The following is a 27,510-nucleotide window of genomic DNA, read 5'->3' as shown; positions in this document are numbered from 1 at the left end:
GTCTGCATCGAGAATTAAAAGCCCTGGAAAATTATTCTTTTTAATTGTGTCAAGGTTCTTTAATAACTTGATGTTGAAAAGTTAAATCCCAGCATGCACTTTGTCTCTTCAGTGAATCAATCAGTCATCCTCCATGTGCCTGTTGGTAAAAGCTGTTCTCTGTAAAGCCTGGGAGAAACACGCTGACACACGACCTGCACACATCCCCACCTGCATCACATGACCGCTGTGCCGTGAATCCCAGAGTTCTCTAACGTCTGATGTTTCATTCAGTCCACGTCTGTCTGCTCTCTCAAAACAAAAACTCACAGCTCCTGATTTGTTGCTCTAATGACCGTTTTGTAGTTTGTTGACAGACGCAGCCAATTAGCCAGGTGTACGAGGGAAACATCACAACACACCACCTCCCCCCCCCCGAGCCGCGGCCTCCAGCTGTGCATGCCGCTCAGACGCCCTTTGTGTTTGTTTGTTTGTTCTCTGAATGTTTTTTGCAGCCACTCATTTGCATGTTGACGGCTGTGGACCGAGTGAGCGCCACCACCACCGCTTTGTTTGGACTCCATCCTCCGCTTGGCACTTGTCGTCGTGTGTGCAGCCAGTTCCTGTTAATTGGTGTATTTCACTGGTTTCAAAGTGGCAAGACCTGTTCAGAGTCAGCAGCGTGACATAAATGTGGGACTGAGCTGCCAGGTCCTGTCTGGTAAACTTTTCAAACCATTCTCTCACATTGTTAAGTGCATGGAAGATGTTGTGATTGGTTCCAGTCAGGGTTCTCAGAGGCTCTTTAACAATAGATCCCTGTAGCTGCTCCGGAGCCTCGTTAATGACATCGCTTTGATCGTTTTTACACCAACCTCCCTAAAGAAATATGAGTGCTTTAGTAATTGCTTCATGTTTATATTGATTACATCCGCCTCCTCCTGTTGTCACTCCCCCCCCCCCCCCCCCCCCCTCCTCACTCTCTCTGAGCATATTGAGCCTGTCAGGCGTCAGGAGCAGTGGAAGGATGAAGTGAACACACAGACACTGAATGTCAACAGTTTTCATATTATCTGAGGCAACATGAACACATTCGACCGTGACTAATTGCAATCGGTCGGGTTTTTGACTAAATAAATCCCGGCACTGTCACGGACAGCCGAGTTTATTCTTTTACCGAGTCTGCGTCTGGAAATGTTCCTCGATGATTCCGGCAGTTAAACAGCAGAACTGAGTGTTGTGCATCCACTTGAGAAAGGATCGTGTGAAATATGACCACCAGCTAAATAATGTTTCACTCGACGAGCCTGTTTACGCCCTTTCATCAGCTCTGATGTGATCAAAGTTGAGAGCATCCTCCACTTCCTGTGTGAGCCTGCAGGTAATTGAATTGCTCTAAAAGGTCTCATCTGGAGAAAGCCTCCCCTGCGCTCATCTCAATCAATCACCCCCCCCTTCTGATGCCTCTTTATATTCCTCCAAATACATTAGCTACAGGTTTTCCTTATTCATTTCCAGTGCATTTGCAGTTTTAATGCTGCTGACGTCCCGGGGGGGCGACAGGCGACAGGAAGTGATTGACTGCTCTGTCAAACACGCCGCTGAAAGGCGTCGGCTGCTTTCAAGGTGCATGAGGATCAAGGGGAGCGCTCGGTGACAGGGAAAGTTTGGTGGGAGTTAAACACTTTTTCCTTTTAACACACCGTATCTCACACTCCTACTTTCTACACACAGTCTCCCCCGGGAGCTGCAGTTCACCTCCAATCTGCTGCTGCAGGCGGCTGAGCAGCACCAGGAGGCCCAGCAGGTGGGCACCACTTACTGAAGTACAGATCTGAGGCTCCGCTTCGTGGTTCAATGGAAGTAAAGTACTTTATTACGTCATTATATTTATTCGTTTTTTTACATCACATTACATTGCATTGCATTTAGCTGAAGCTTTTATCCAAACAACTTACAAGTGCATTCAAGCATGAGGGTACAAACCAAGTACTGCAAGAATCAAGTATAAGTACATGACTGAGATCTATGAGTGGGGGGAATTTGGTGCACATCCAAATATAAATCTGGAGGTAGTGAATTTAAATGTGGTTTTATGTCTTGCCATTTTATTTCAATTATTAAATACATATTTTAAACCTCTGGAAAGGGCCATCGTTCATTATCAGAACTATCTTTTAATGCTTAAGTACTAAAAGCTGAAAACACTGCACTGCACAGTCTCACTGTAGAGCCGACTCAGAACAACAGGAAATTTGGAATCCTGCCGCTGTTTGACAGAGTTAACAAGTCAGTCTCATTTTGTTTGGGTTAAAATAACCATAACCGATTCATACCTAACCCTAACCATGACCCAGCCACGGTTCTAATCTTACCACTAAACCTTAACCAGGATATCAGAATTTATGTTTCACCTCATTACGACAGAACTTTGGTCCCTGGGAAACAAGGTCACTGGGAAAGTTCCTCAAACCAAGGTGTTTGCCTGCCCCCCCTCCTCGAGCCATTTGATTGGAGGTAATGTTCTTCCTAATTGGAAAAGCTCTCGACTCCGTGATTTGACCAATTACTCGGTCGACTGTGCAATCAGTCACCAAGTTCAGTATTTTCACCAAGGGCACTCGAGCATGTGAACTCTAGTAGGAGTCACACAACCACACACTGCAGCTGAAGGGTTAGAGCAACACAACAGTGGTTATCATTTTGCTCCTTCTAATGAAAGACTTTTCATTTTCCAGTCCACTCCACCTACTGTACATTCACGGGCACCGCTCCAGTTTCACAAACCAGCTTTGCCAGCCGCTCCACCACAGCCAGGTCAGGGTCTGTCTGAAATCAGATAAGAGCTGCCTCCAATTACCTGAGTGATGATTTGACAGGCGCTGGGAGGAAATGTTCACAGTGCGTCTGCGGCCGCGCCCCGGCAGCTGAAGGCATGAGGGACTCCACCCACTGTGCTCGCCAACGTGGTGAAGCGCTGGAGCCCACTGACAGTTTGATGAATCCCTGCTCTGCTGGAAATATGCTCCCGGCTACAGCAGCTTTTTCCAGCCCTGAAGCAAGCTAACGAAATTACACACAGCCACACACAGCCGTTGTCCTTCTTCCTGAACTTTACTGGAGCAGGGTCATCATCCCTGAGTTAGAGACGCTGAGCAGTTGTCTTTGTCTGTCCGGTCCTCTGAGGCAGCTCGGATCTCTACGGGGGATTCTCGCTCTACAGAAACGGAGAAGCTTTAAAAAGCCTCCTGATACATTAGACCTGTCCGAACCAATCACTGAGCATCCTGTGAGAAAGCCAAGCGATGACAGGACTCGTGGTTCTTCAGCTTCAGGGCCTGTCTCTGTGTCTGTCCACTGCCTGCAGGTATCTGAGCTGTAGTTCATCTCAACTGTGAAGCTGGACAACAGGAAACCACAGAAAGAGACGACTCAGTTGAAAAGTGAACAGCACCTTTGTGATGATTGATGGTTGAATGTTTTCTTTGTGTTTTCACCCACATTACAAAACACATATTTTCCTCACTTGTCGAAATGCAGCTTGTTTTACTTTTACCTGCATCAGCAAAGTGTTTACAGATCTGAGAGCAGTTTACATTGGAATTACTTGTTTTTGAGGATAAATCACCTTTGAAAAAACACAACATAAAGGCTTATAAAGAGTAAAAGGGAAAATTTGAAATGTCCTTGATAGATTGAAACAAATTAAACTGTGAATGGTTGTTCCCTAGAAGAGTGGTTTATTAAAGACTGAGGAGTTCGGATGAAATTTACCTCTTTGCTCAGATAAAATAAGCTTTTAGGAAACATTTTGTCGTTTAGAAACTCGATGTTGAGTGTCAGCAGGAAACAGGAAAGAAAAATAGAGAGATCCAAATTTATCCTCATCATCATAATTTGAACAGCTGGGTTCTTGAAGTGAAGAAGGGATTCTGTCATAGTTCCTCATCATCACAGGGGACACTGGATTAATTCTGTTTGTCACTGATTGATAGAAACACAACTTTGTCCAGTGCACTGTTAAGGCCTTTATGGGTTGTGATACTTAATTTCACATGGACACACACCCTCTTCCTGACCGATGATCGACGATCCCTGGACAGAACCACTCCTCCTGTGACGAGTCCTCAGCAGCAGAGATCAAGGACTCCACCTGAGCGAAGCTGGTTTCATCCATCTCCTGCCGTTCAGAGGAAGAAACGAGTGGAAGAGACGAGAGCAGCTCGGCTCACTGAGGTCAGATGACAGCGTTGGTTATTAGAGTGAGAAAAACATTTACAAACCAGATTTTAACATATTCAGAAACACGTTTCAGTTTGATATGTTTCCTGAAAGAATGACTGCACTAACCACCTTGGGTTTTCCCGCTCTCCTGACAGCTTTACAAATGGTTCCACGCTCTCTGTTCTGCAGCTCTTCACTCTGACCTCTGATAGCTCCCTCGTCAGCCAGGAAACCTTCCTGAGCATCTGGCCCACTTCCCCCCCCCCCCCCCCCCCCGCCACAGGAGTAAGCATGTCGGGGCAGACGACTGTGCCTCCCTCCGGACCCGGATGATGAGATGGTGCATTTACATTAGCCCAGTGAGGCAGGAGCAGTGGCCCGCTGCCAGCGCTGGAGCATGGAGCATGCATCCAGAGCATCTGGTGAGTTTGTGCTAATGCAGGAGCCGCCCCGGTTTCGCCTTCAGACAGACTCACCGACGAGGCGCGGGCCCGGCGGGCAGACACACTGGCACACAGACAGATCATAAAGTCAGATAAACAATCATATTCAGGGAGTTAATTAGCCATTACTCGTTCAGCCAAACCATTTATCAGCCAAAGAGGGAGACAGGCTCCTGGCCCGAGCCTCAGTTAGTTCGAACCAGGGAGAGACATTAGAGAGGAGATGGGACGGCTTCATTTAAGGGAGTCTGGACTTCAAGCTCTTGGCTCCGGCGGCAAGGAGACCAGGTTGTTCTGTTCAGAGGGAAATTAGGTTGGAGGAAAAACTCATTCTGTGTGGAAATTGCTCTGCGCACAATCTGCCACCGTACCACTGCCCATCGAGGGGGGGGTGGGAGTTTCTTTGGAATTCAGCACGACTTTCAATAAAGATTCAAATGGAGGGGGTGGGGAATGGGACATTAGAGCCGCGAATGTGAATTTCCATTAGCGGAGAAGGAGAGTGGACAAGTTAATGGCGGTGAGCACCGTAACGATTTGGGAAAGGTTGCATTACACCTTGATGGGATGTAACAGAGAAGAGGATAATGCAGTTCTTTAGGTGAATTGGGTTTCAAATGGCCGTGCACTATAGCTGAGATAAGCAATAAAAGTAGCACCAATAAGCATTTATCACATCCCACGATTCAGCCCGAGCAGCAAAACACAGAACAATATGTTCCAAAGCTGAACAGAGAAGGAGAAGGACTGGATGTTAGAGAGTACGACTCCCTGACCTTTCTACCTTCTTGTTCCTTCCTACACACCATAGTGTTTCTAGATATCTGTATATGTATGGATATATATGTATGTGTATATGTATGTACACACATTTATAATGTAATGGGCTTTTTGTAGAGTTACACAACCCCACAAAATATAAACATAATCTATTTTGTCTTCTGCTCGTATAAGAAGTTTGTTAATCAAACTATTAGAAAAATACCATTTATTTACCAACATACAAGAGTAATATTAGAAACTAGAATCCCAAAACATTATATATTATCAATGGATCTCAGATACCTTGTCCCAATTTTTTTTTCAAAATTTTTTTGACCAAGAATTGCACAATTAATTATCAGAAATTCATTTTCAAACCATGTTGATATAAACTCATATCAAATTAAATCATAGTTTCATCGACATATATGTGAAAGCCTGCTATTTTACATGATCCTGGTGAATCACTCGTATATAAACAAGAACAGAAGTGGACCAAGAACAGAGCCCTGTGGAACAAGCACTACTTCAAAATGCACTGAGTACTTTCATGATCTTTTAAACTGATCTGTTTTCCTCCCTCTTGTCTCCAGGTTGGGAAACATTGCCCCACAATTTCAAATAAACCACTTACGTTTACCTTGAGGTTGGTAGGCTGCCTGCATTAGAGGCAGGTGGGGGGGGGCACTGATGCATCACCACCGAGCTGCGATCCCATTTGGCGAAGTCACACTCGGAGTGTTTGTCTCACCTCCAGCAGAGAGACGCAGGAGAGACGGCGCCTCACACTGCGTTGGTTTCTCCCCGTGTGCCCGAGGCCCAGTCACCCCTGAAACTAGATTCCCTCTTCCATCATGCCTGAGGGAACAATTTAATTAAAGGCCAGCACACCCATCACCCTATTCTTGACATGTCCACAGTCAACAAATATGGAGAGCACATAAATGCCCCGTTGGACCCAGCGCTGGCCCTGCTACACTAACCGTAAACACACACCAGCAGATTGTGGCGCGAGGACTTTAATTTAAGAGGCAGAGTTATTTTCACGATCACGCTTCGGCTCAATGGCGTCGTCTAGTTGAATCCGGTTCAGTTTTCTTCTTTCCCGACCTGAATGGGCTTCATTCTTTCTTCCAATCCGGTTATACAATACATAAATTTCCCTCTTCCTCATGTGTCAGCTGTTTTCATCGTGGTAACAATGTGTGTGTCCGACAAAGACACAACAGTGTCTCACATTCCCTCAGAGACGAGAGGGGTCAAACTCTGTTTCAACTCAATGGAGACTGTGTCCGAGAGAAAAGGGACAAACCAGGGTCTATGCATGTTCTGCTGAGGACGAGGATGTTTCCACCAGGGGGGACTGGGTGGGATGGTAAGAGCTGGTTGTACTCTGGGTTTTGTGTTACGCTGCCACTAAGATGCATGTGTGTGTGTGTGTGTGTGTGTGTGTGTGTGTGTGTCCACTACCTGGTCGAATCTGGGCTCTTTCGCTTCATTCATGTTTCATTTCCTTCATAATCTAGTTGCTAACTCTCTCTCTGGTGTTTGGTGCAGTGAAACAAACAGAAGGTTAATAATAATAAATGAATATCTCTACTTCTGGATCGGGAGTGAACATTATTTGTCCCTTCACGCTTTAGATTCATCTTTTGACCCTTTGTGAAAGATAAATATATTGTTGAGAGTGAGGTTTGTGGATAAATGCCGACTGAAGGCTCACCGTGATGAATTCGATCAAGTTCCCAGCCTCTGATAAATAATTCAAACTAAGTGATTTAAATAAATGGAATGAAAGTTAATAAGTAGTTCGTCCAGATGATTGACAGATATTTAAAAAAAAGAAAGTCCATAAGAAACTATAATGATTTGCAAAATGTTTAGAAGACTTGTATAAAATATGCATGATTCATGACAAGTGGGCTGATGCATAATGCAAAGTGACTCCAGTCCTTTAAATCCTCCCTTCATGTTCAATCCACTGGTGAAACATGCAGATGTGTTCTAAGTGGGAAGTGCGAGGGAGAAATAAAAAATCTCTGCCACATTTTTCTAAGATGGTTTGATAATTAAACGACTTTGTGATTTTGTCCCCTGACTCTTGTGTTAGAGTCCACGTTGAGAGCAGGCGTCCTCATCATCTGTCTCTGGGCCCAGGGGTAACGAGCAGGGGGAATTAGATGTACTCTCTAATTATGGCGAGGACAAAAAGCCGGTCGGACTCCCTTGTCAAGGTCTCGTTCCGGCAGCACCACAGGGAGCAGCTCTCAGTCATAAATCAGAGGTGGGATACAGATCTGCCGCAGATTAGAGGGAACATAAAAGGGAGAAATATCGTCCCTGTGCGGAGCCGAGACAATCAACCATGTAACGGCCCAGGACGGGCGCTAAGTGGGGGCCGGGGCCCTCCTGCGTGTTACAGGCATCGTAAACACCTGCTGATCAGCAGCCGACACGGCCACGTGCCCGGCAGCCGCCTCATCATCATGATCGTCACGTCGGCCCTGACAATCAGCCGCTGCATCCTCAGTGTTACAGGATCCATTTCCATCGATCCACGTGCTCCCACCCCCGCTGCTGCCTGCATGGAGATTGCATTTTAAACCAGTATGACGGCTCGTGGCCCAGTTGTCATGGTAAGACTGCACAGAGATGAGATGCCCCCCCCCCCCCCCCCCCCCCCATGGGTACTCACACTGAAGCCTGGTTTTAAAATACCCGGAGTTAAGGTTGGCTATAAGTCGGCTGTTATCCTGAGTTTTTGTGCAAACTGAAGTGTTGAACAATATATCATCCATCGGTCTCTATACTGCTGATACCTCCAGGGGTCGCCGGGGGCTGGAGCCGATCCTAGCCGACATTAGGCGAGAGACAAACAAACAGACAATATAGAGTCTCTGACTAACCCCATGTCTTTTGGCAGCGGGAGGGAGGGACACAGTAAAGACCTCGCACAAGCTAGAATTCGAACTGGGAACCAGCACACCACCGTGCCGCCCCACAATATACCAGTGACGACTTGCTTGCTCTAATTGCAGCCAACAAATTTGGTCTTCCACCACGAAGCAACGGAGGCTCTACCAGGTGGATCCTTCCAGGCCCGAAAAACTGTTTTTAAAGAGGTAATGGCGTCAAGAAGGAGGCGAAAACATCAGAAGAACTAAAACGGCCACATTGTTGCTTGTGGCCGGAGGTAAGGGACGAGATGGTGATGTAAAAAGTTCGATTTCTGGCCAGTAAACTTTTGAACTTTTGAATTTGCTTCCGTTGTTTGGTGTGATCCTTACTTTGGAGTCAGATTCTGGTTTATTACAACACCACACGACCCAATTCAACGTAGACACATTCAGGAGAATCAGAAAAGATATCAGGCGGCGCTTCCTCATTTCCAATATTATATTCTCCAAAGTTTGATTGCCTTTTTCTATTCTCCTTTCCCCGTCGAGGGACCGAGAGATAAAACCCAGCAGTCGATCTACTCAGGGGGAATTAGAGTTCAGGTGTTGCCACGTTCAACTTGTGTTCTCTTCTCGGCGCTTGTTGAACTTCTGTTAAACTCTCGTGCTGTTTCCAGGGAGAAGCTGTGCAGCATTAAACAGACTGTGTTCTCTGTCAAACCCTCGGAGGCTGAACGGTCAGCTGACTGGGTCGTTGGGGGGGGGGGGGTTAAAATCCTTCCAGTACCAGTGCACATACATAAATATATAAAGATTCATGCAGCGGTTACCTGAAGAGGTCTGTTCTTGTCTAAATGTCCCAGGTAGAGCTCAGGGAACCAGGAGCTCTTTCACTGCTCTCCACTAAGTGCACACTTCAAAGATGGCCGTTATTTTAAATTGCTTTTGTGATATGCTGCTGTTGTTGTCGTTGTTATTGTCGTTGCTGTCCAGCCTCTATCGCACATTATTCCCCAGTGACACTCTGATGGCGACAGTGATGTGGATTATTACTCCTGGGAAGTCTCCCTCTGTCCCTCTGTCCCACGAGGACCTGGGTTTTATTTTAGTTTTTCATGAGCAGATTAAAACACAATCACTGGAAAGTGGGGGTGAAACATGCGGCAGCTTCAGATTTGTTACAGATTTTTTCCTATCGTTTATAGAACTCATTAAATCAACAGATTCTGCAGAGAGGAGCCGTTCATGTCTTTGGGTGTGGGAGGAAGCTGAAGAACACACATTAAAGTCCTGAGTGCAACCAGGGTTCAAACCGTGATTCCTTCTCGCTGTGAGGTGACCCAGCGCTGTACCACCGTGCCAAACCGCAATCATGGTTAGACGGAAAAGATTTGAATAAAGTTGTGGAAATATTTAAGAGGAAATTAACCACAGGCCGCTGATTGGAAGCTTAATTCAGTCTCCTACATGAAAGTCATCCAACAACCTCACCTCCAAAATACACAGTGGACAGTAATTCCTACTTTGGCTTTGGATGTGGGGGTGCTTGCCAACGGAGAGGATTTAACACAATTTGTAGTGATACTGGGCTGATTAATATTCAACACCCAACCAGTCTGAAAATAGATAATACAAATAAAACAAATTAAACACCATTAACTCCTGTTAATGCTGAAAGAACTGCACTGTCCAGCAATTAAGCTGAAACTGTAAATGTATATGTTTTAAGAAGATTAAAGATTTAGAGTGTTGATCTTGAAACCAGATTTAGATTTCCTCTTTGTGATGAGGTGCATCATCATGTTGGAGGTTTCTATTAGAAGATGGTTAACTGTGGCCATGTTGCAGAGGAACAACACTCAGTTAGACTATTATAGAACCCAAAGTGTGCGAAGAAACCATTCCTCACCTCATTACACCCCCAGCAGCATCAGTCTGGACTGTTGACACCAGGCAGGTTGGGTTCATGGTATCGTACAGCCGATGCCAGATTGTGACCCGACCATCTGCAGCCTCAGTGGAGATCCAGAGTCATCGGAGCAGGATGTGAGTTCAGTCTTCATCCGTGCTGCGCTGGTGAGTCTCTGTCACTGCTGCCTCCGATTCCTCCTCCTTTCTGAGAGAAGCAGCTCGTCCACCACGAGGTTCAAACAGTGAGGGATTAAGTTCCTATAAAGAGTCTACGCTGCTCAACATTGAAGGTATTTTTCCTCGGTTTTCAGCTGTTGACGAAATATGTTTCCTAGTTAACCGTTTATTTCATTGATTCATAAATAGATGATCATTGTCTGATAATTTCCTAGAAGTGGCCTGGAAAACTCGGTTAATCGTTATTACGTGGAAATTAAACCCACAAATAACTAAATAATTAACATTGATTCATTGATTTACTTTTGAGCAACAGATATGAACGTGTTTGCCCAAGATTAGTCATAAGAAGCTCCCAAGTGTTTCGGAAGACTTCAGATCCACACGGCCAACGTGCTGAAGAGAACTCAAGTTTTTCTTCCACCTTGGAAATTCATACCGTGAAATACTCACTGCTTTTGAAGTATTTGAGGAGTATTTCATTTTTCCTTTGCTTCCGAAGGGGCTGTTATGTTTGAAACTTGTCAGCTTCAGCTCGAAATACCAGTTTGTGCCAAATCCCATAAATCTTCCTGGTAACCTTTTGAGAAACCGTTAAAAAAAGAATGTAAAATAGATCAACTGATGTGTTAGATGTTGTAAATCCTGCTCGGCTCTCTCATGGTCTTCAGAAAGTCTTTGTTCAGTCTTGTTCTTGTTGGTTTTCGGGGGGGGGGGCTATTTTTCTCTCTGTGCTTTGAAAAATGCTCTGAACATAAAGTTATACAATCTGTGGTAAACTGAAACATAAAACACAACTTTCAGGACACAAGATCAGAGCCGCACATTTAAAAGCAACAAAGTGACTGTGATGCTTTTGTCCTGCATCATACAGGACAAACACAGTTGGCTACAGCAGACACACACACACACACACACACACACACACACAGAGAGCTATATGTTGTTTGTTTGGTTAAATCCCTGTTTAGTTTCATTCTGAGGTGGCTGCAGCTAAAAAAAGTCAACTCAACCCAAAAAGACATCTAGAGCTTTTTATTTGTATTATCAATTAGTATTAATGAAACTCTTACATTAAAATGATTAATTAAAGAAATAAAACCATATCAGTTTCCCTCAGTGGTTTTTAATGCTGGGTGGTTTCAGTACTGCAAGCAGGCGATCCACATTTACATAACACTCTTCAGTATGTAAGACAATGAGAGATTAAAAACGAGGGGACTGAATGTACGAGAGGAGAAACTGGAAAACCAGTCACAATAAAGAGGAAGAGGATTACATGATATTAATCCGGTGTTAAATCGCTGCTCTGGTGGAATTAAAACCAGCAGCTGTGATGGAAACTTTCAGATATTTAAAATGGTTAAACCACTGCAGGTAGAAGGAATCCAATGAAAATGATCATTATGAAAAATACAAACACAAAAACATATTAGTTATCTACAAAATAAATTAAAATAAATGAGTACATGCTGAGCCCCTGAGTGTTATACTAGTAAATACTTACATTTATGATACCACAGGAATGTTTTAGCAGCATTTCCATGGTCAAGGTGAAGCTTATATGAACCACAGCACTGGTTTCTTTATGTGGATCATCAGCTAGACTGTTGCATGGTTTAAGGACGATGGAGTATTCAGGCCATATTGATGGGTTTCGTGAATAAAGTCAGAATTGAAAAGAGAGTCATAATATTATGAGGAAATGAAACATTTTACCAAATGAGCAGCCGCCTCTGGTCACGGGAGTTGAGCTCCTGGATCCAGAATCTCACATTCAAATTGAAAAGGCTCCATTTACACCAAGTGTTCAGCCTGGAATTCATTGTTATCCTGATATATAGTTGCACATGGATATTTAGACTAAAACACGGTGTGAATGACCTCGTTTCCAGTTGAATGTTGGGTCTGAGGAATATGTCTCCATTTACTTCAATTGTATTAGATTTGGCTGCAACGTTGTTTCAGCCAAGTCAGAAGTGTTTAATGGACTCAAACACTTCAGCCCAACTCCTCCATCGACATAGAGGTTAGTAGATAATGTGAGAGTGAACTAACTTATAATTTATGAATATGGGCTCAAATTTGATATTAAACAGGATATAACCACATATATATATATATATATATATATATATATATCACGCCCATGGTCTCTTAGATCTCATCAAGCAGATCCCCATCACATGCAGGTCTCCAGGCTCTTGAGTGATCTGGCTCCTGAGCTGCTCGGGCACGTGGAGCGCGGGGGGCGTTAAGACCCAGCAGAGACACGGGATGTGAACATCTGTCGCTCGCTCTCCTCCGCACGAGTCGCGCTCGAGCTCCGGGTCTGGAGACACTGAGGCGGCGGCGGCCGGGCTGGAACGAGCGGGCACGGAGCGCAGTGGACCCGGGATGCTGGAGGATGCGGAGCCGCGCTGAGCCGCAGCCGTGAAGACAGCGCGCGGCACCATGAAGACCCCCATGGTAAACAGCGTTCTGCGTCGCAGCCCCGCGGACAAACTGTTTGTTCTCCCTTTGAAATGTTGCATTGTTTTAAGAAGTGACGGATCAAGAGATTAGGACGCGAACAATGGACGTCCCGCTGTGCGCCCTGCGCGCCGCGGACGCTCCGGCTCCGGGACCGCGGCGCGCTGCATGCTGGTTTTACACCTGCGCGTAAATGCAGAGGAGAGAATTCTATCGCTTTAATAACACTTTATATTTGAGCACCAGCTGTGTGTTAATATTTAAACATAACAAGTGTCAGGAGCTGCTTATCTTCCCCGTCTGTAATTTAAAAATGGATTTTATAACGTGGAGACTCGCACTGATTCCAATCACGACTTCCAAGGTCAGGATATCGATCCGAACTTTTTTACTGGAGCTCTGTGCGTCCTCCCGAGGTGTGGCACTTCTCTGTGCAGATGTTCTCCTGAGCGCACCTCCAGCAGTGAGACACATGCAGAGTAAGCAGCCGGAGGGTGATCGTTACCACCCTGACGTGTTGTCAATGTCATGAATCCACCCATCCACAGTGAAGTGGATCAGAGTTAGGGTCAGTGCAGTGGTCGGTTTAAACCCTGGCTGTTTGGAAAGAGCTGCTTACTCCTGCTGTGGTGATGCTGGTTGCATCTTTCCTTTCTGTCACTGGTAAAGTGACCAGTGGAAAGTAAAGAGCGACCTGGGAACCACAGAACCCCGGAGCCTCCACACCACTGCTGCACATGGAGCTGCTCACCTGTTCATTCAAAGTTCGGTGGAGCTGGACTCATCAGAACAACAAACTGGAGAATCCTTTGTCGTTCTCGTGAATCCAATTCACCCCTGACCTCCCCGGGCATCTTAATAACACAAGTTTCCTTCAAATATGTGTTTCATATACAGACAGAGAGCGATTTCTGCAGTTGTTGGATAAATGTACCATGATTTACAGGATGTTGTCTTTTCTCTTTTCACAAGCAGGCTGCTTCTCATCTGTTATTGAGCCTCTAGGTTCAGCTTGAACCCAGTTCTGTGCAACCGGACTAATTTGTCAGCATCTGCTTGTGTCTTCTGCGTCAGCGCCATGGGGTAACCGTGCTTCTCGTGCTTCTTCTGTGCGCCAGCTTGGTCCTCGTGTACAACGGAGGCTTCAACATCGCTACCAGGGACGCTAACGACACCCGCACCCGACAGCATGAGCAGCTGCGGCGGCCCACCGAGGCCCCCCCCGCCGCGGTGGCCCTCAAGCCTCAGCCCCCCGTGCTCCAGGGATACAGTGGGATCATCGACCATAAGGTAAGCACGTGCATTTCAAAGCAGGCAGGAGAGCCTTGGAAAGCTAAGGGAGTTTTTTCATTAAGGACTATTTTCGTGCTACATCTTAACTCAACACCTGAGGCACACAAACACATTTCCTGCTGTCGACCGACCAGCAGTCCTCCACCTGCACAGCTCTTTAGACAGGGAGCAAAGAAAGAGAGAAGAAAGAGAGAGAGAGAGAAAGAGCCTCCCGTCATTTATCACAATTTTCTCCAGCACGGGTCTCGGCGCCCACCTGTCGTTACCAATAACAGCTTAGGCTACAAATGAAATCCTCGGCTGCATTCTTACTCTCTAATTGATAAGCCCGGGAGACCTGCAGCCAGGTGAACCCTGACGTCACTGTGGGGGGTGTATCGACTTCCATCTATTTACCAAGGCAGGAGAAAACAATCAATGTGAGTCCTGGGGAGCGAAGGCGCTGTGTGTTAAGCAGACCTAATCACCCCGTAAAGGTTTTTCTTTTTAGGCAACAAACAACAGCAGCTTGCTTCTCTGCAGGTTGATGACAGTTTGTGAAGCTGTGGGCACAACTGACCCAAATAACAGATCTGACACTCCTCCCAACAATTAGATTGAAGAAGTTTAGTTATGGAACGTTTAGAGATTATGAGACAGCATGGACAGGTCCTTCACTCCTTCTAAATGCATGATTAACTTTGGAACAGTAAACCCAAAACACAGTTTTTGCCCAGCTAGCGTTTCCAGTTATACCCACATGACAAGAATCTGTGAATGGCAGCGCAATCAAAACTTCCATCTCACTTTCTTGGAAGATATCTGCCGGCGTCTGGAAAAACACGATTTAAAACCTCAGATGATGTGATTGGTTGTTTGGTTATGAGTAATCTGTCAGCCGCCTCCCTGCTGTTCCTGTGTGGACGAGAGGAATGTGCAGCGTGAACGGGAATCAGGGAGAAGAGTTTGGAAACAACACATTGCTCTGGAGCGTCAGAAAATCGCGCCTGCTTGGCAAATTCACTTTTGCTGAATGAAACACCGGGGACTCCGGAGAGTCACTTCATCTTAACGGCAAAGCGATGCAAGTTGGCAACAGAAGGTGAAACTATTATTCATTAAGAGAAATCTCACGGGTGCACAGAACGAGTGTGGGAACATGTTACGCTCTTTGCTGACGTCTGTGAGAAGTTCAGCTGGCCGAGTCTTCGCTGGAGAAACACTGTTGATCTGTTAAGTTTCCCCTGAAGACGTCCGCATGTTGCAGAACACGCTGGTGATCTTGAGATACTGGGCTGAGCTGCTGCATGTAGCTGAGGCAGTTTCATGTGAATGTGAGAAAGATTCTTTGAATAGACAGGAAAGAGACGACATGAAAACTACAGTTTAAGGGTTAACTCTAGGGTTCAGGTTAGGTTTAGAGTTTTTGGGGGTTTATCAAATGGTTGAGATGAGGCACAAATCAAACTTTCCACTTGTGCACGGCTGGAAGCATCAACATGGACCATTTGCATGTCTCCAAAAAAAAGGAATGACTGCTCCGACAGTGTGTGCTGACAACCATGTGTGAATTTACCCTCTTGTGAATCAGCATCAGCTCCGGCCCTCAGGCTCTTTGGGGAAAATGCATTTATTTTGTTTTGTCGTTTTTACATTTTAGAAGCACAACCACACATTTTGCGACAAACATGCTTCTGGGAGTGCAGTGGACGTTTCACACGCACACAACTTTGTGTTTTTACTTCCAGATAATTGGGTTTTAGATATTTGGTTTAAGCCGGAGATTCTCACAGGCCATTTGTCACTCGAGTTGCATTAATTGACTCATTTGTGGAACTGTGTGAAGTGTGGCTGCTTTCCCCAGACCTCAGTCATTTAGCAAGGATTTAGAAAAGATGGTTGTAACAATTACAAAATCGTGACCAAAATAATACAAAAATGTGGATAAAATGGACGAAGAACGAACATTTCTAATGATTTGTAAGAGCTGCGGTCAATGTGCCGGACGTTCGGGTTGTGGTCTGTGGATATTGCACAGCTGAGTCACGCAGATCTCTCCAAAGATGAGTGGAGCACAAATAAATATGATATGAGTCAGTCATATTTTAAGACAGCTGATGGGCCAAGCAGCAGAGACAGCAGCAGCCCCCCCCCCCCCCCCCACTGCCTGAAATGCCAATATTCAGTGACCGTGTACGTTTTGATTTCACGAGGATTTGTCTGTAATGCATCAGTAAACCCAGCTATGGATGGGAATTGATTTTCTCCCACTGACGGGAGCAGTCGAGCATCGTAACTAAACCACCAATTTATATTTTTTTCTCTTGGCAATAAACTTATTGACATTTCGGTGACAGGGGACTTCCATTAAGGCCCCGGCTCCACTGAACATCCTTTATGCCTCTTCCAACCTGCTATTATGTCACCCTTCACATTCTGCCTCCGCAAGCGCCAATCAATACTTTATGATTTGAATGCTCTTTGCCACTACAGCGTGTGCTGGTGCATAATGCAGAGCAACCTTCAGATGGGTTGCATTCAGTTTTCTGGGCCATTGTGTCGTCCCCGCGGCCTCGACACCACGGATGAGCTTTGTGTGCGTGTGTGTGGAGAAGTATCGAGTGTTGTTGCCTTTGCCCGGCATTTGTTCTACTGCAGCGCTGAGTGATCGGTGCTTGGAAGAAAATACTCTGACGCGAGCATTTGTCTCCTTCATCGTTGCTTGCTGACCTCTCTGGCGTATTGATCTGTGGAAGATATCAGCCGCCTGGTACCCAGTGTGCAGGGCCAGGCGGCCTTTGACCATCTCACTTTATCTTCCACCAGAGTTGAGCTCACTGCAACCACAGAAAAACATTGTAAAGTTTTCTGCAGAGGGATTTCAGCCAAGATACTAAAAACAGTTTCACAATCATTTCTTGAATCATCCCTGTTGGGTGATAAAGCAACAGTTTAAATGTTTTCTGTGGTTTACAAACTGTATTTACGTATCTGCAAACACATTAAATCAAGTTAAACAAGCATTTTCAGAGCAGCGTGCTTGATTGAGGTTGGAATAAAGGCGAATTTATTTCAATCTATGCAGCACCACTGGTTGGACTAGTGCTGAGAAGACTGCGGAGGAGGAGGAGGACGAGATAAGGAAGCAAAGAAAAAACATAGGACAGAGATGAAAAGGGAAAGAAACTCTTGCAAAGTAAGGGCAAAGAGAACGAGGGAAGAGGACAAAACTTGGAAAGGGTGAGGATGGAGAGAATGATAAAAGAGAATAGAGGACCCAGGGAAGGTTCAGCCTGAGAGAGCGAGACAAGAGAGGGAGGAAGGAGAAGCCAGAAACAGACACGAGAGTGAAAGATGAATGAAATCCCAGAGGATTTCCTTTCTTCTCGATCTCTCCTGCTTTGTATTTTCTTGGCGAGGAGGAGAGGAAACCGCACTCCTCTGTCTCTGAGGCGAAGGAACCGTCTCCTTCTGATTGCCTCTCTGACACCAGAATCCTGCAGATCCCTGACTGATATCCTGCAGCCAGGTGGAGGCGAGGTGATGGAGGAGAGACGAGGAGCGAGGAGCCTTATCAAACATGAGGGGCACCCTGGTGTCATGGTGGAGAGGAATGAACCGGGAAGACTTTTCCTGTTTTGACAAGATACCAGATACTTTTTAATATGATTAACAATCCAACATTTTACTCCAACTAGTCCTCAGTGACACTGGCAGCTCGGTCAGACGGGGCTTGAACCAAATTAGCATCGCAGCTCTAGATTCAAGATTCAAGATTCAAGATTGAAGAAGATTTATTGTTGTTCCAAAACCTGAGTGGGAACCAAACTAAGTGCTGAGGACCCGGTGGGCAGCTGTGGTCTTTAAATGCAGCCTCCGAAGCACGAGGGCCCTGAATTGGGATACAGCGAGAGATGGTGTGTGTTATACCAGCAGTCTCTGTTGTGTAGCCTTGTGTGTGTTCAATCAGAGATGAAGAGGGAGCTACAGAGGTCTGCTCGCTTCTTTCTCCATCCTCAGATTTTTTTTTCACTTTAAAACTTGTAGTCTTTGAAGATCAAACTGTGCAGACCTGACTCTCCTCCCTCTGAAGCCACAAACCGCTTCATTCTACTTTTTGAGTCCTGATTCAGGCACAAGATGAAAAGTCAGAGAATCGCCAAAGTGATTATGATCCAGCCGGCCGGAAGCATCATCGTGACACGAAAGAAAAAGTCAGGAGATCGTTGCTATCATGGTCAAAGGAAAAAGCCAGAAGCTGTTGTGCTGCTGCGGACGAGATGTCAGAGGAAACGTACAAAGCAGCCTCTTCTGCACAGACTCTGGATCAGTTTTAGACAGATCTGGGCTGGAGATATTCACCGACTAGGTACACTTTGCTTGAAGGCATGAGCCGAGGAGAAGGAAGCCATCTGTGCCACGGAGACATGACAAGGCATCCTTCTCCCAGCCACGGCTTCGGTGACAGCTGGAGAAGTGAGATGTTTAATATTTCATCTCAGAGCAGCCACATCTTCCACGGCTTCTCTCTGAGCAACAAGGCCATTTCTCACCGATCATTAGGATTTCACGATGCAGTCAGCCAGCTGGAGAGCGAGACAGAAAACTCCCCAATTAGGCCGTGATGGCCAAGGACTCTGAAGTCATTTTATGCGAACTAACACTGTTTGTGAAGTCTGCAGGGCTGTGTGTCTGTGTGCATGAATCCGTGCATGTGTGTGTGTGAGGTCCATTCTCCTGTTTTGTACCATTAGGACTTTTTAAATTATGAGAACTGCGCAAAACTTAACGACAGATAACCGCTACTTTCAGACAGAGACCTTGTTAGAATGCTAAAATGCTTTTTTTGACCGAAGAGAAGAGAACATTGGCTTCGTTATGCCACAGTGGTCCCAATTGGGCCATAGTCTTGGATTTCAACTTATCTCCTGTGCATTCTGCTCCAGCCAAACATAACAGCTCCCGGCTCTGTCCAACGCACGCCTGGAAAGCAATTATGGATGAAGAAGGTAGGGTGGGGGGGGAAGCTGCCTCTCGATAAGCATTCCCTTGGCGGAGTAATCTCACACTCGGTGCCTTTTGGCATTCTGTGGTCTGGGAATCACCGCTGGAGTCATACATTCAGAACATAAAGGAAGTGGAGGGAAATGTCTTGAGGCTCGCGAGCGGGGCTGAATGGTGATTTCACGCTTCTCCGTGTTTTAACCTTTGGTGCTCGGTAAGTCTGAGCCTGTGGGGCGCTCTCCTTATTTGGCCCCTGAGAGACCTGTGAAGGATCTGAAAAGGTTAAACCAGGAGAAATGGATGATACCTTATGGCACCGCGTAGGGAGATAGATGATGGTCGCCTTCCACGTCAGAGAGAGCGAACACAAAGAGACAGCTAGAAAGGAAGCACAGCAATAAAACCCAATTTCTTTGCAACACGGCTACAAGGCTGCATTCTCAGCTCCTTAGGCGTGATTAATGAGCACGTCCTCCATGCTGGGAGAGAGGAATGATCATACTGCTATTTGTATTTTCTGTGTGCCGTGAACACCCCCCCGCCCACACACCCATACACATAGATTAGAAACATATTGGATGCCAGGGTTATTAATTATGTAGGCCTGAGGTACGAAAGCAATATTCCTCTTGGCCAGGAAAGGGGCAATGGAGCAGTTGTGTTAAAGTTTTGATGTAAAATAAGACATGACAAAGCTAAAGTCAGAGTCAAGGAGAAAGAAACTTTTGAAACTTGTAGCCTTGTCGTGTTTTGCTGACGTGACATAAAATCGTTGCCTGGCCCCACGTTGTCTGTCCTCAGCCGAAAAACACTCCCAGTTACAGAGCGGACTTTGATGTACATCCCATCACCACCCAACCTCGTGTCATGGAAATCTGTCGAAGGTTCTTTGGTCTCCCACTGACAGGCCTACTGATTACACCTTCCACAGGAGTAAGCTTTTTTTTCCTGGGCGCATACAGAGTCGCTGCCACTTTTCTTTTTCTTCCTCTCTGCTGGAGACCACTCATTAATTCAGGTTATATCAACAGCCGGGTCTGTCTGAGAAGTTATATTCAGATGAGGCATCAGAAACCGAGTTGAACCCTGAGCCAAGTTGTTCACACGAACAACAAATGACTGGTAAAAGGAAAAACCTGATAAATAAGTGGTGAAACCAATGCGGGGGTGCAGGACATGAGCAAATCCGTATGGACTCAAGATGTTGTGAAGTTAACTCAACACCAAAAGGGAGATTTTGGTTAAATGTGTAAGACAACACTTTGAGGGAGGTTGGTTGGTAGAGAGGTTTAAACAAAAACTACCTAACGAGTTTCCTCAAAACTTGGTGGAAGGATGGGACATAGGCCAAGAGAAAACCTGTTCCATTTTAATGCGGATCCAAGAAGTTTTGATCACTTCCCCTCACAAAGAGTGAGAGAAATAGATCCGTAGCAGCGTCAAACACAGGATCCTCTCTCATCTGCACCAAGCTGACAGGTCAGGGTGGGACATGAGTGAAGGTTGGATCTTCAGGAAGTCCCAGAGATGGTTCAGACCCAGGCCTCCTCTCATCCGGACCCTTCACCAGCCTACAGAAGAAGCCCATCACAGCCTCCCCCACTTCTTTCTGATGTTTAATGAAAAGGTGGAGAGACTAACTTAAACTTTCCACACTGACAGAGGGAAGAAGCTGAAAATCACCCAGGATACATTTGAATCAGTGATTTCAGGACTGCTCAAAATGTTCTATCACGTAAAGTGAAGTATTGTTCGTGAGTCCTTGTTCTGTTGTGCTACTGCAAAATGCAAAATGAACATTTGTTGGAAAAAAAGATCAGATCCAGTAAATTACAGCTTCTTTGTAGAATCAGTGGATTGTGTTTTGAGATAATTTATTCATGTTCACTAGGAGTCCGCCGGCCGTTTACTTGAATATAAAAGAAGCCACTTTAATTTGTTTTAAAACGATTAGAATAAAAACCAAACACATTGTTTCCCAGCAACACAAAAGCAGCAGAAATTAAGTCCTCATCAAACATTCTGAGCGGCACTCGTTTATCTTCCCGATCATGTCAGCGGAGATTCACTATTTGTTTTCCCGAAAGCAGCTCGACTTGTTTGAGGATTCTTCTGAGGCGAGTGAAACAAACTGGAGTCAAACTGCAGTTACTTCTGTCGAGATCCACAGACGGAGGAAGTCGTCTCACTTTGAGGGAGCAAGTGGTTTTTGTGGAAACTCTGTTATTTCAAATCACCAGCAAAACAACCAGCACCTCCCGTTGCTGCTCCTTCAGAAGTTCCCCCACCCGCTTGTTTGTCTTTGTGTTGTATCGTCCTGTGACGTCAATGCTTTTTATTGTGCATCCTTACTAGAGGAAGTTCTGCAGCTGCCCCTGAGCCAAACCACAGCTCCATCACTTTGTGGAGTTTGGTGTCATACCGTTACCGGCAGACATTCATTCCATTCCCTCCTCTCCTCTTCTCTCCTTCGTCCTATGCATGAACACGAATGTCCTCTGTTGCTGACTGGCTGTAAGAGTAATGTGTGGAGCCACTTTGTTTGTTTCCCTTCTACAGAGACGGGGTTGTGAGGGCTCTGAACACACTGAGTGGAAAGCTAACGGATCAGTAGACATTTTACTGAATCAGACAAAGTGGATTGGATTCAAATCGCAGACTCTTCCTTTAATAAGCCACTGAGACGTCCACAAATAACCACATTTACTCCTGGTCACGTTGAAACTCCACCAAAGTTAGTTTCCAAACTCTGAGCTGAGTAGAAAGTTTTGTATTTAAAGAAATGATGTACCTTTTTACACAGAAGAAGAAGAACGGCATGAGGACCATTGTTCACAGCTGATAAAATGAACAGATGCAGAAGCTCCTATAAAGATGTGGAGGATTACTGAGTCTTTTTATGAGCTGAAGATTTTCCTCGGCGTGTAATCACAATGTTAATTCTGTGTTCCATCCTCACCTCATTAATAATGCAACAAACCGCCTTACGATGATGATTATTAGGAGGAGGAGGAGGAGGAGGAGGAGGAGAAGGAGGATAATAAACAGTTAGTAGTACATCCAAACTTTCACATAAACAGAAAGGTGAGCAGTTCTAAATTTATCGGTTGTTCAATAAAACTTGTCCGACAGGAGCCTTTCACACACAAACACACCTCAGTTTACATTTGATCAGATTTATAGTTATTTATAAAGAGTTTATAAATAAACTGTAAAATATTACGCCTTTGATTCCATTTATTTGTGATAATGGTTTAATAACAACATCTTACGGCTCATTGATATTTAAAAACATAATACTGGGAGCTCGTAGGGTTCAATCCCATGATGGGATCCATTGAACAAATTTTGTAATCTCTACTGTAATGGAAGAGTATTTATCAGGGAAAGTGATGGAATAATGTAATATATAATACATTAGTGTGAAACTAAAGGATGTTTTATTGTAGTGAAGTATTTGTCTGTCGCTGCACTGATGCTCCTGCTCAGTAAAGACTCTGAATTCTTCCTCCGCCTCTGCAGCCGTGAGAGACTCTCACCTCCTCTTCATCGGGAGATAACGTGAACGGGCTGGTCGGGGCTCATTAAGTGATGAAAACAGTGTGGGAGCCTCCCCGCGCCCCCCCCCCCCCCCCCCCCGACAGAAAGCTGTTAGCATGTGGGCCTTGTTTGTGTCTCTATGCATTCCTGCTAGACAGAATCCACTCAGGATGAGACTAATGAGCCCTGTGTTTGTGGGGGAGGCTTATCACCTTGAAGAAAGGTGAAAAAAACAAACAACAACAACAACAACAACAACAACAACCCCTAAACAGCCATTTACTGATGTGATTCATATCCAGAGCCGCTGGCAGGAATCATCTCTCCCTCCGTGAAGCTCAGTCTGTGTGTCTCTCACATGCATGTTCCTAATCACCAGTTGGGCTATTATCGCATCTCAGGTGCGGATCCATTAAGTAAATGAATAGGCATTACCTTGGCACTAAACATTAGCATTGTGATTCATTCATTAGTGCCCTTCTATTGAAAGTCTGTGTCTGTGGGACTGCAGCGTTTAAAAAGAAGAAGCATAAACCAGTGTCTCCTCCTCTCCCTGAGTTCCACCTGCAGGGGAATCGGGCCGGACTCAGAAAGCTCTGTCATGCAGACGGGCTTCGAAACATTACTGTTAATAATTAGTCGTTGGAGTTTGCAGAGTCAGCGCGGAGAGAAACTCAGATCCTTTAGTTAAACAAAAGTTTCTACGGTGTAAAGATGTTCCCCATAAAAGTAAATGTTCTCAGTGTATTCAAAATGTTTGCTCTGCAGAAATGAACCCATGAGACTGATATATTATTGTAAATGGCCTTTTTCAGAATGTTAAAGCTGACGTATCAAAGCAGAAATTTAATACTGTAGTGTCTGAACTCAATTGGGTCAAAAGGTTCAGGCGTCACATGATGAATCTGAGTGGTTGAGATGATTAACGGCTGACTGACGAATAACAAAGTTCTGCTGAACAAATCTGCATTTTCTGGACTTTGAATCTTTGCTTTTTTTTTGGAAGTATCGGATAATTTACCCCTTTGAAGATTCGGGAAATCACTGTTTGAAACAACAACAACAACAACAACAACAGCTCATTAGTCAAGTTTCCATCCAAGTGTGGAGCCAACTTTAACTGAAAAAAGGGAAAAAGAATATCTGTGTATAAATATAAGAGAGAGAAACATCGGGATAAACAACTGGTGCGGCAGATGTTTGAGTCAGGTGCCATTTAATTATACTGCATGATGATGTCATCAAACGAGCACTAATCACATTTTGTTTCAGGTATTCATTTGAGGGACAATACTCTTTTGTTTTTATTGACAGAGTGCAGCTAAGAAGGCTCCAACGAGAGTTTGAAAGTAGAAAGAAAAATCCCGGATCCCCACATTTACCCAAATCAACTCCAAAAGGGACTGGGACCTTCTCATTCCAAACCCGCTGACACTGAAAACACAACCTCCTCTGAGGAGGTAAAATGGAAACACTACTATCTGAACTTTGGAGAAAGTTATATTTAGTAATTGTAATTATTTAATTTCCTCCTTTCACGGACAAATTAATGTCTCAAAACAATGTGCACGGGCACAGAGATTGAAAGCATCACTCCGTTGTCCTGCTCGCCAAAATTAAAACTTTCTCCTCCCAGGAGATTCTCTCTGCTTGACGAGTGTTGTGACTGCCAGCTGGTGTGTTATACACACACACACGCACACACACACACACACACAGACACACACACTCACCCATTTTGGTTACTGTTTCTCATTATCCTCCGTTCCAACACATAATGGACACACTCCAAATAGAATATCACTATGGAAAATGTTTTCCGAGGGAAGCTCAGCCCCCCCCTGGCACAGAGACCGTAGTTTTATTGATGTGTTATTGATGTCTACTTTCTGTTTTTGCACGGGCTTGTTGTGATATTGCGAGAACACAACAGTAATTGCTCCGTTGGGATTAGGTTCGACGGGATTTATTACACTTGCACTCCAAGATTTAACAGGCAGTCTCCAGCCTGGGAGACGGGAGTTCTTGCGTTGGTGTGAAAATTGCTTGTTTGCCCTTGTTCGTGGTAAACTTGTCATCTGGAGTTTGACGGTTAGCAGTGTGTCTGAATGCCACGTTCAGATTCCCCCCCGCTGTCCCTACCCATGCATATATACTCCTCTGCACCGTGATCACTCTGCACCTCTCATCTCCCAGCTTCCCTCTCGACTTGTGTCTTGTGCAGAGAAAGAGACTTTTGCAGACGTGATGTGAAAAATGAAACGATGGCACACACACCTGGCGCTCAGACGTCTCCTCCCGAGTCATTACTCCCACCAGATTTCTCTTAACGAGGTTCATCTGCTGGTTATCGATTGACTCCATTGTTTAGCACGCCGCGGCCGAGCGCTAACCGTGCCTCGCGCTCCCGACAGCTGATCGGAGAGGATTACGTGAACATATCAGCTCCTGCAGATCGATAAGAGACCTGCCCTGATGAAGACCTGCCCTGAGCTGCCTGGTAGATGTGAAACACAGAATTGACTCTGGGCGTGTGGACGCAGAGAGCTAGCTGATGTTCTAATGATGTTTGCGAGGCGGCGGCTGTGTGTTTCTCAGAATGACCCAATCAGAACCCATCGTGTCGCTGCGAGGCCGTGAAGAAGAAAAGTGTACGACTCAAAGTTTTCCTCATCAAAGCAGCGTGTCCCTGTGAAGGTCCCGCCCTACATCTCTTTACTGCTCCTGTCTCTGACAGCCACTCCTTTTCCTTGCTCCTATTTTTCACATCAGATTGCCTTTCATTCCACTCCCCCCCCTCGACCCGCCTCTGTCTCTCACTCCCTCCAGCTCCTCTATCTCTTCTTTACTTTTCCTCCCATCGTTCTCCGAGCCCCCTCCTCTCTTCCTAATGTCCCTCTGTCATTTCCTCCTGGCTCTCTCCTCCTCTTATCTCCTTCGCTGGTCTCCCACGGCTGCAATTTCAGAGCTAAAAAAAAGGAGGGGGGGGAGGAGAGATTCTTTGAAATTGCACCTCATCTTCTGTATTCATGCCAGAGCAATCATACCTGCAGGGATGTGTGTGTGTGGCTGTCTCAGCGGCCGCCCTCCTCCTCTGTTTGGGCGGAGGTTTCAGGGACAAGCAGAGGCTGCACCAGCGACTACGAGTCAGACATGGAGCCAATTAAACCAAAGGAGTTTGTGTTGCAACAAGCTGCAACTCCATTGTCTACACGCTCCCACTGGCTTGACACGTTGGCCTGCCGGGCTCCGATCCTTCCAGCTTCTCATACTAATAGAAAACTCACAGCAAGAGGAGCTGTTTTGTTCTTTTCTCCGGGTCACCGACACCGGGCGAAGGTGAGGAAGAAGAGGAGGAGGAGGAGGAGGTGGTTCACTTTTTTATCCAGGAGAAGAGAGAGAGAGGGCCGAAAGGAACAAGGTGAAGCACGGTTCCTTTCACCTTTACTGTGCAGGCGGTGAGGAGAGCTCTGGTTTAATGACGCAGAGCCGTGGCCTCAGGGCTGCACACCAGCTGCAGAGGGGTCTGGGAGACGAGGGCATTTCTGATTATGGGAGATGAGTGTGAGACAGAAATCCAGCAGGTGATTCAATGTGCGTGGACACAATAATACAACACCTGTATCTGAAGCACGGAGATGATCATACAACTCGATTTGTGATGTTCTCTGTTTTTTATCTTGAGTTTTTTCCCCGCTCACAAAAAAAGAATCAGGAGAAATAGGATCTTTTGGATCAGTTCAGGTTCTGGGTTTGAATCCCTCCTCCCTGTGTCTCTGTGGGTTTTCAGATCAGAGGTAAAGAGGATGAATGCACTGGTGGTTCAGTCGTTCTCATTAATACTTCTTGCAGTGGAATAACACCGCCCCAGGTCTTTACTGCTTAACATTAACAGCACAGTCTTTTGTGAGCTCGTGAAAAGTTTGTGATTTGGAGGAGCAATGATCAGATGTTTTATTTAAAGGATGGTGATGTAGTTCAGTGTGATTTCTGCGACCAGGGGCAGAAGCTTGTTACATGAACAAATGATCGGGAGTATAATTTGACCCCACAAGGCCACTTATCAGATAGAAGCTACTGTTGTTTGTGTAAAACCTTCACGAAGCTCGACTGTTGATTTCACGCTCTATGGAAATGCCAGTTTTATCTCCACCAGAGGAGTTATGTTCTCACCCCTGGTCCTGGTTGTTTCTTTTGGCAGCAGGATCACGCAGAAATTACTTCATGGATTTCCAAGACAGAACTAATTACATTTCGGGAGATGATTTCTCTTTCACTCTCGTTAACGATATTTTCTTGGTCATTTTTAATGAACAATTTGTGATGAAATTAAAAGAACAGGCTTATTTACAGGATGAGTCAGTGCAGTTCGGTGCTTGGTTGAATTCAAGGGAACAGTCGCTTTGTGCGTCACTGACTGTTCTTTCTAGTGTTACTTCTTAATTAACTGACAGCTGCCTGTCATCTATCTTTCACTTCCCTCTTGGGTTTCCATCAGTCTGATTGTGTTGGATCAACTTTTTCTTCTGATGTGAACTGTACAGTGTAATTTTCTCTGTAAGAACAAGAACTACTCTCTGTGTTCTGTTTGCACTCTGTAATCTGCGTCTCACATTTCACTGCTGCGATCAGTTGTATGTCTGTTCTGTGATCATTGATATCTCCCATTGGAAATTAAAAACAAGGTTCAAGACCCATTAGGGAATGCATCACTGTTCCTGTGTCTCTGGACACCTCGCTGCAAAAAGAACTCTGTCTCCTTACACGCCGATTTAGACATTGATCTGCTTATCTGACTGCAGAGTCGTTTTAAATGTCTGCCGGTGACA

The 27,510-nt window shown here is 45.4% G+C and overlaps 1 protein-coding gene across 1 annotated transcript in view; it reads left to right on the top strand.

Annotated features, from left to right (window-relative positions):
* Positions 1–12,718: 12,718 nt before the first annotated feature.
* Positions 12,719–27,510, top strand: part of st6galnac5a (ST6 (alpha-N-acetyl-neuraminyl-2,3-beta-galactosyl-1,3)-N-acetylgalactosaminide alpha-2,6-sialyltransferase 5a) — a 34,867-nt gene continuing 20,075 nt past the window's right edge. Inside the window, exons 1-2 of the mRNA XM_062403845.1 lie at positions 12,719–12,862; positions 13,940–14,155. Of these exons, the coding sequence (XP_062259829.1) occupies positions 12,848–12,862; positions 13,940–14,155 (231 nt within the window). The 5' untranslated portion in view covers positions 12,719–12,847. The remainder of the gene's footprint in view (positions 12,863–13,939; positions 14,156–27,510) is intronic.

Source organism: Platichthys flesus, chromosome 14, assembly GCF_949316205.1.
Source record: "Platichthys flesus chromosome 14, fPlaFle2.1, whole genome shotgun sequence".
NCBI lineage: Eukaryota > Metazoa > Chordata > Actinopteri > Pleuronectiformes > Pleuronectidae > Platichthys > Platichthys flesus.
This window is presented reverse-complemented; position numbering and strand designations above follow the sequence as displayed.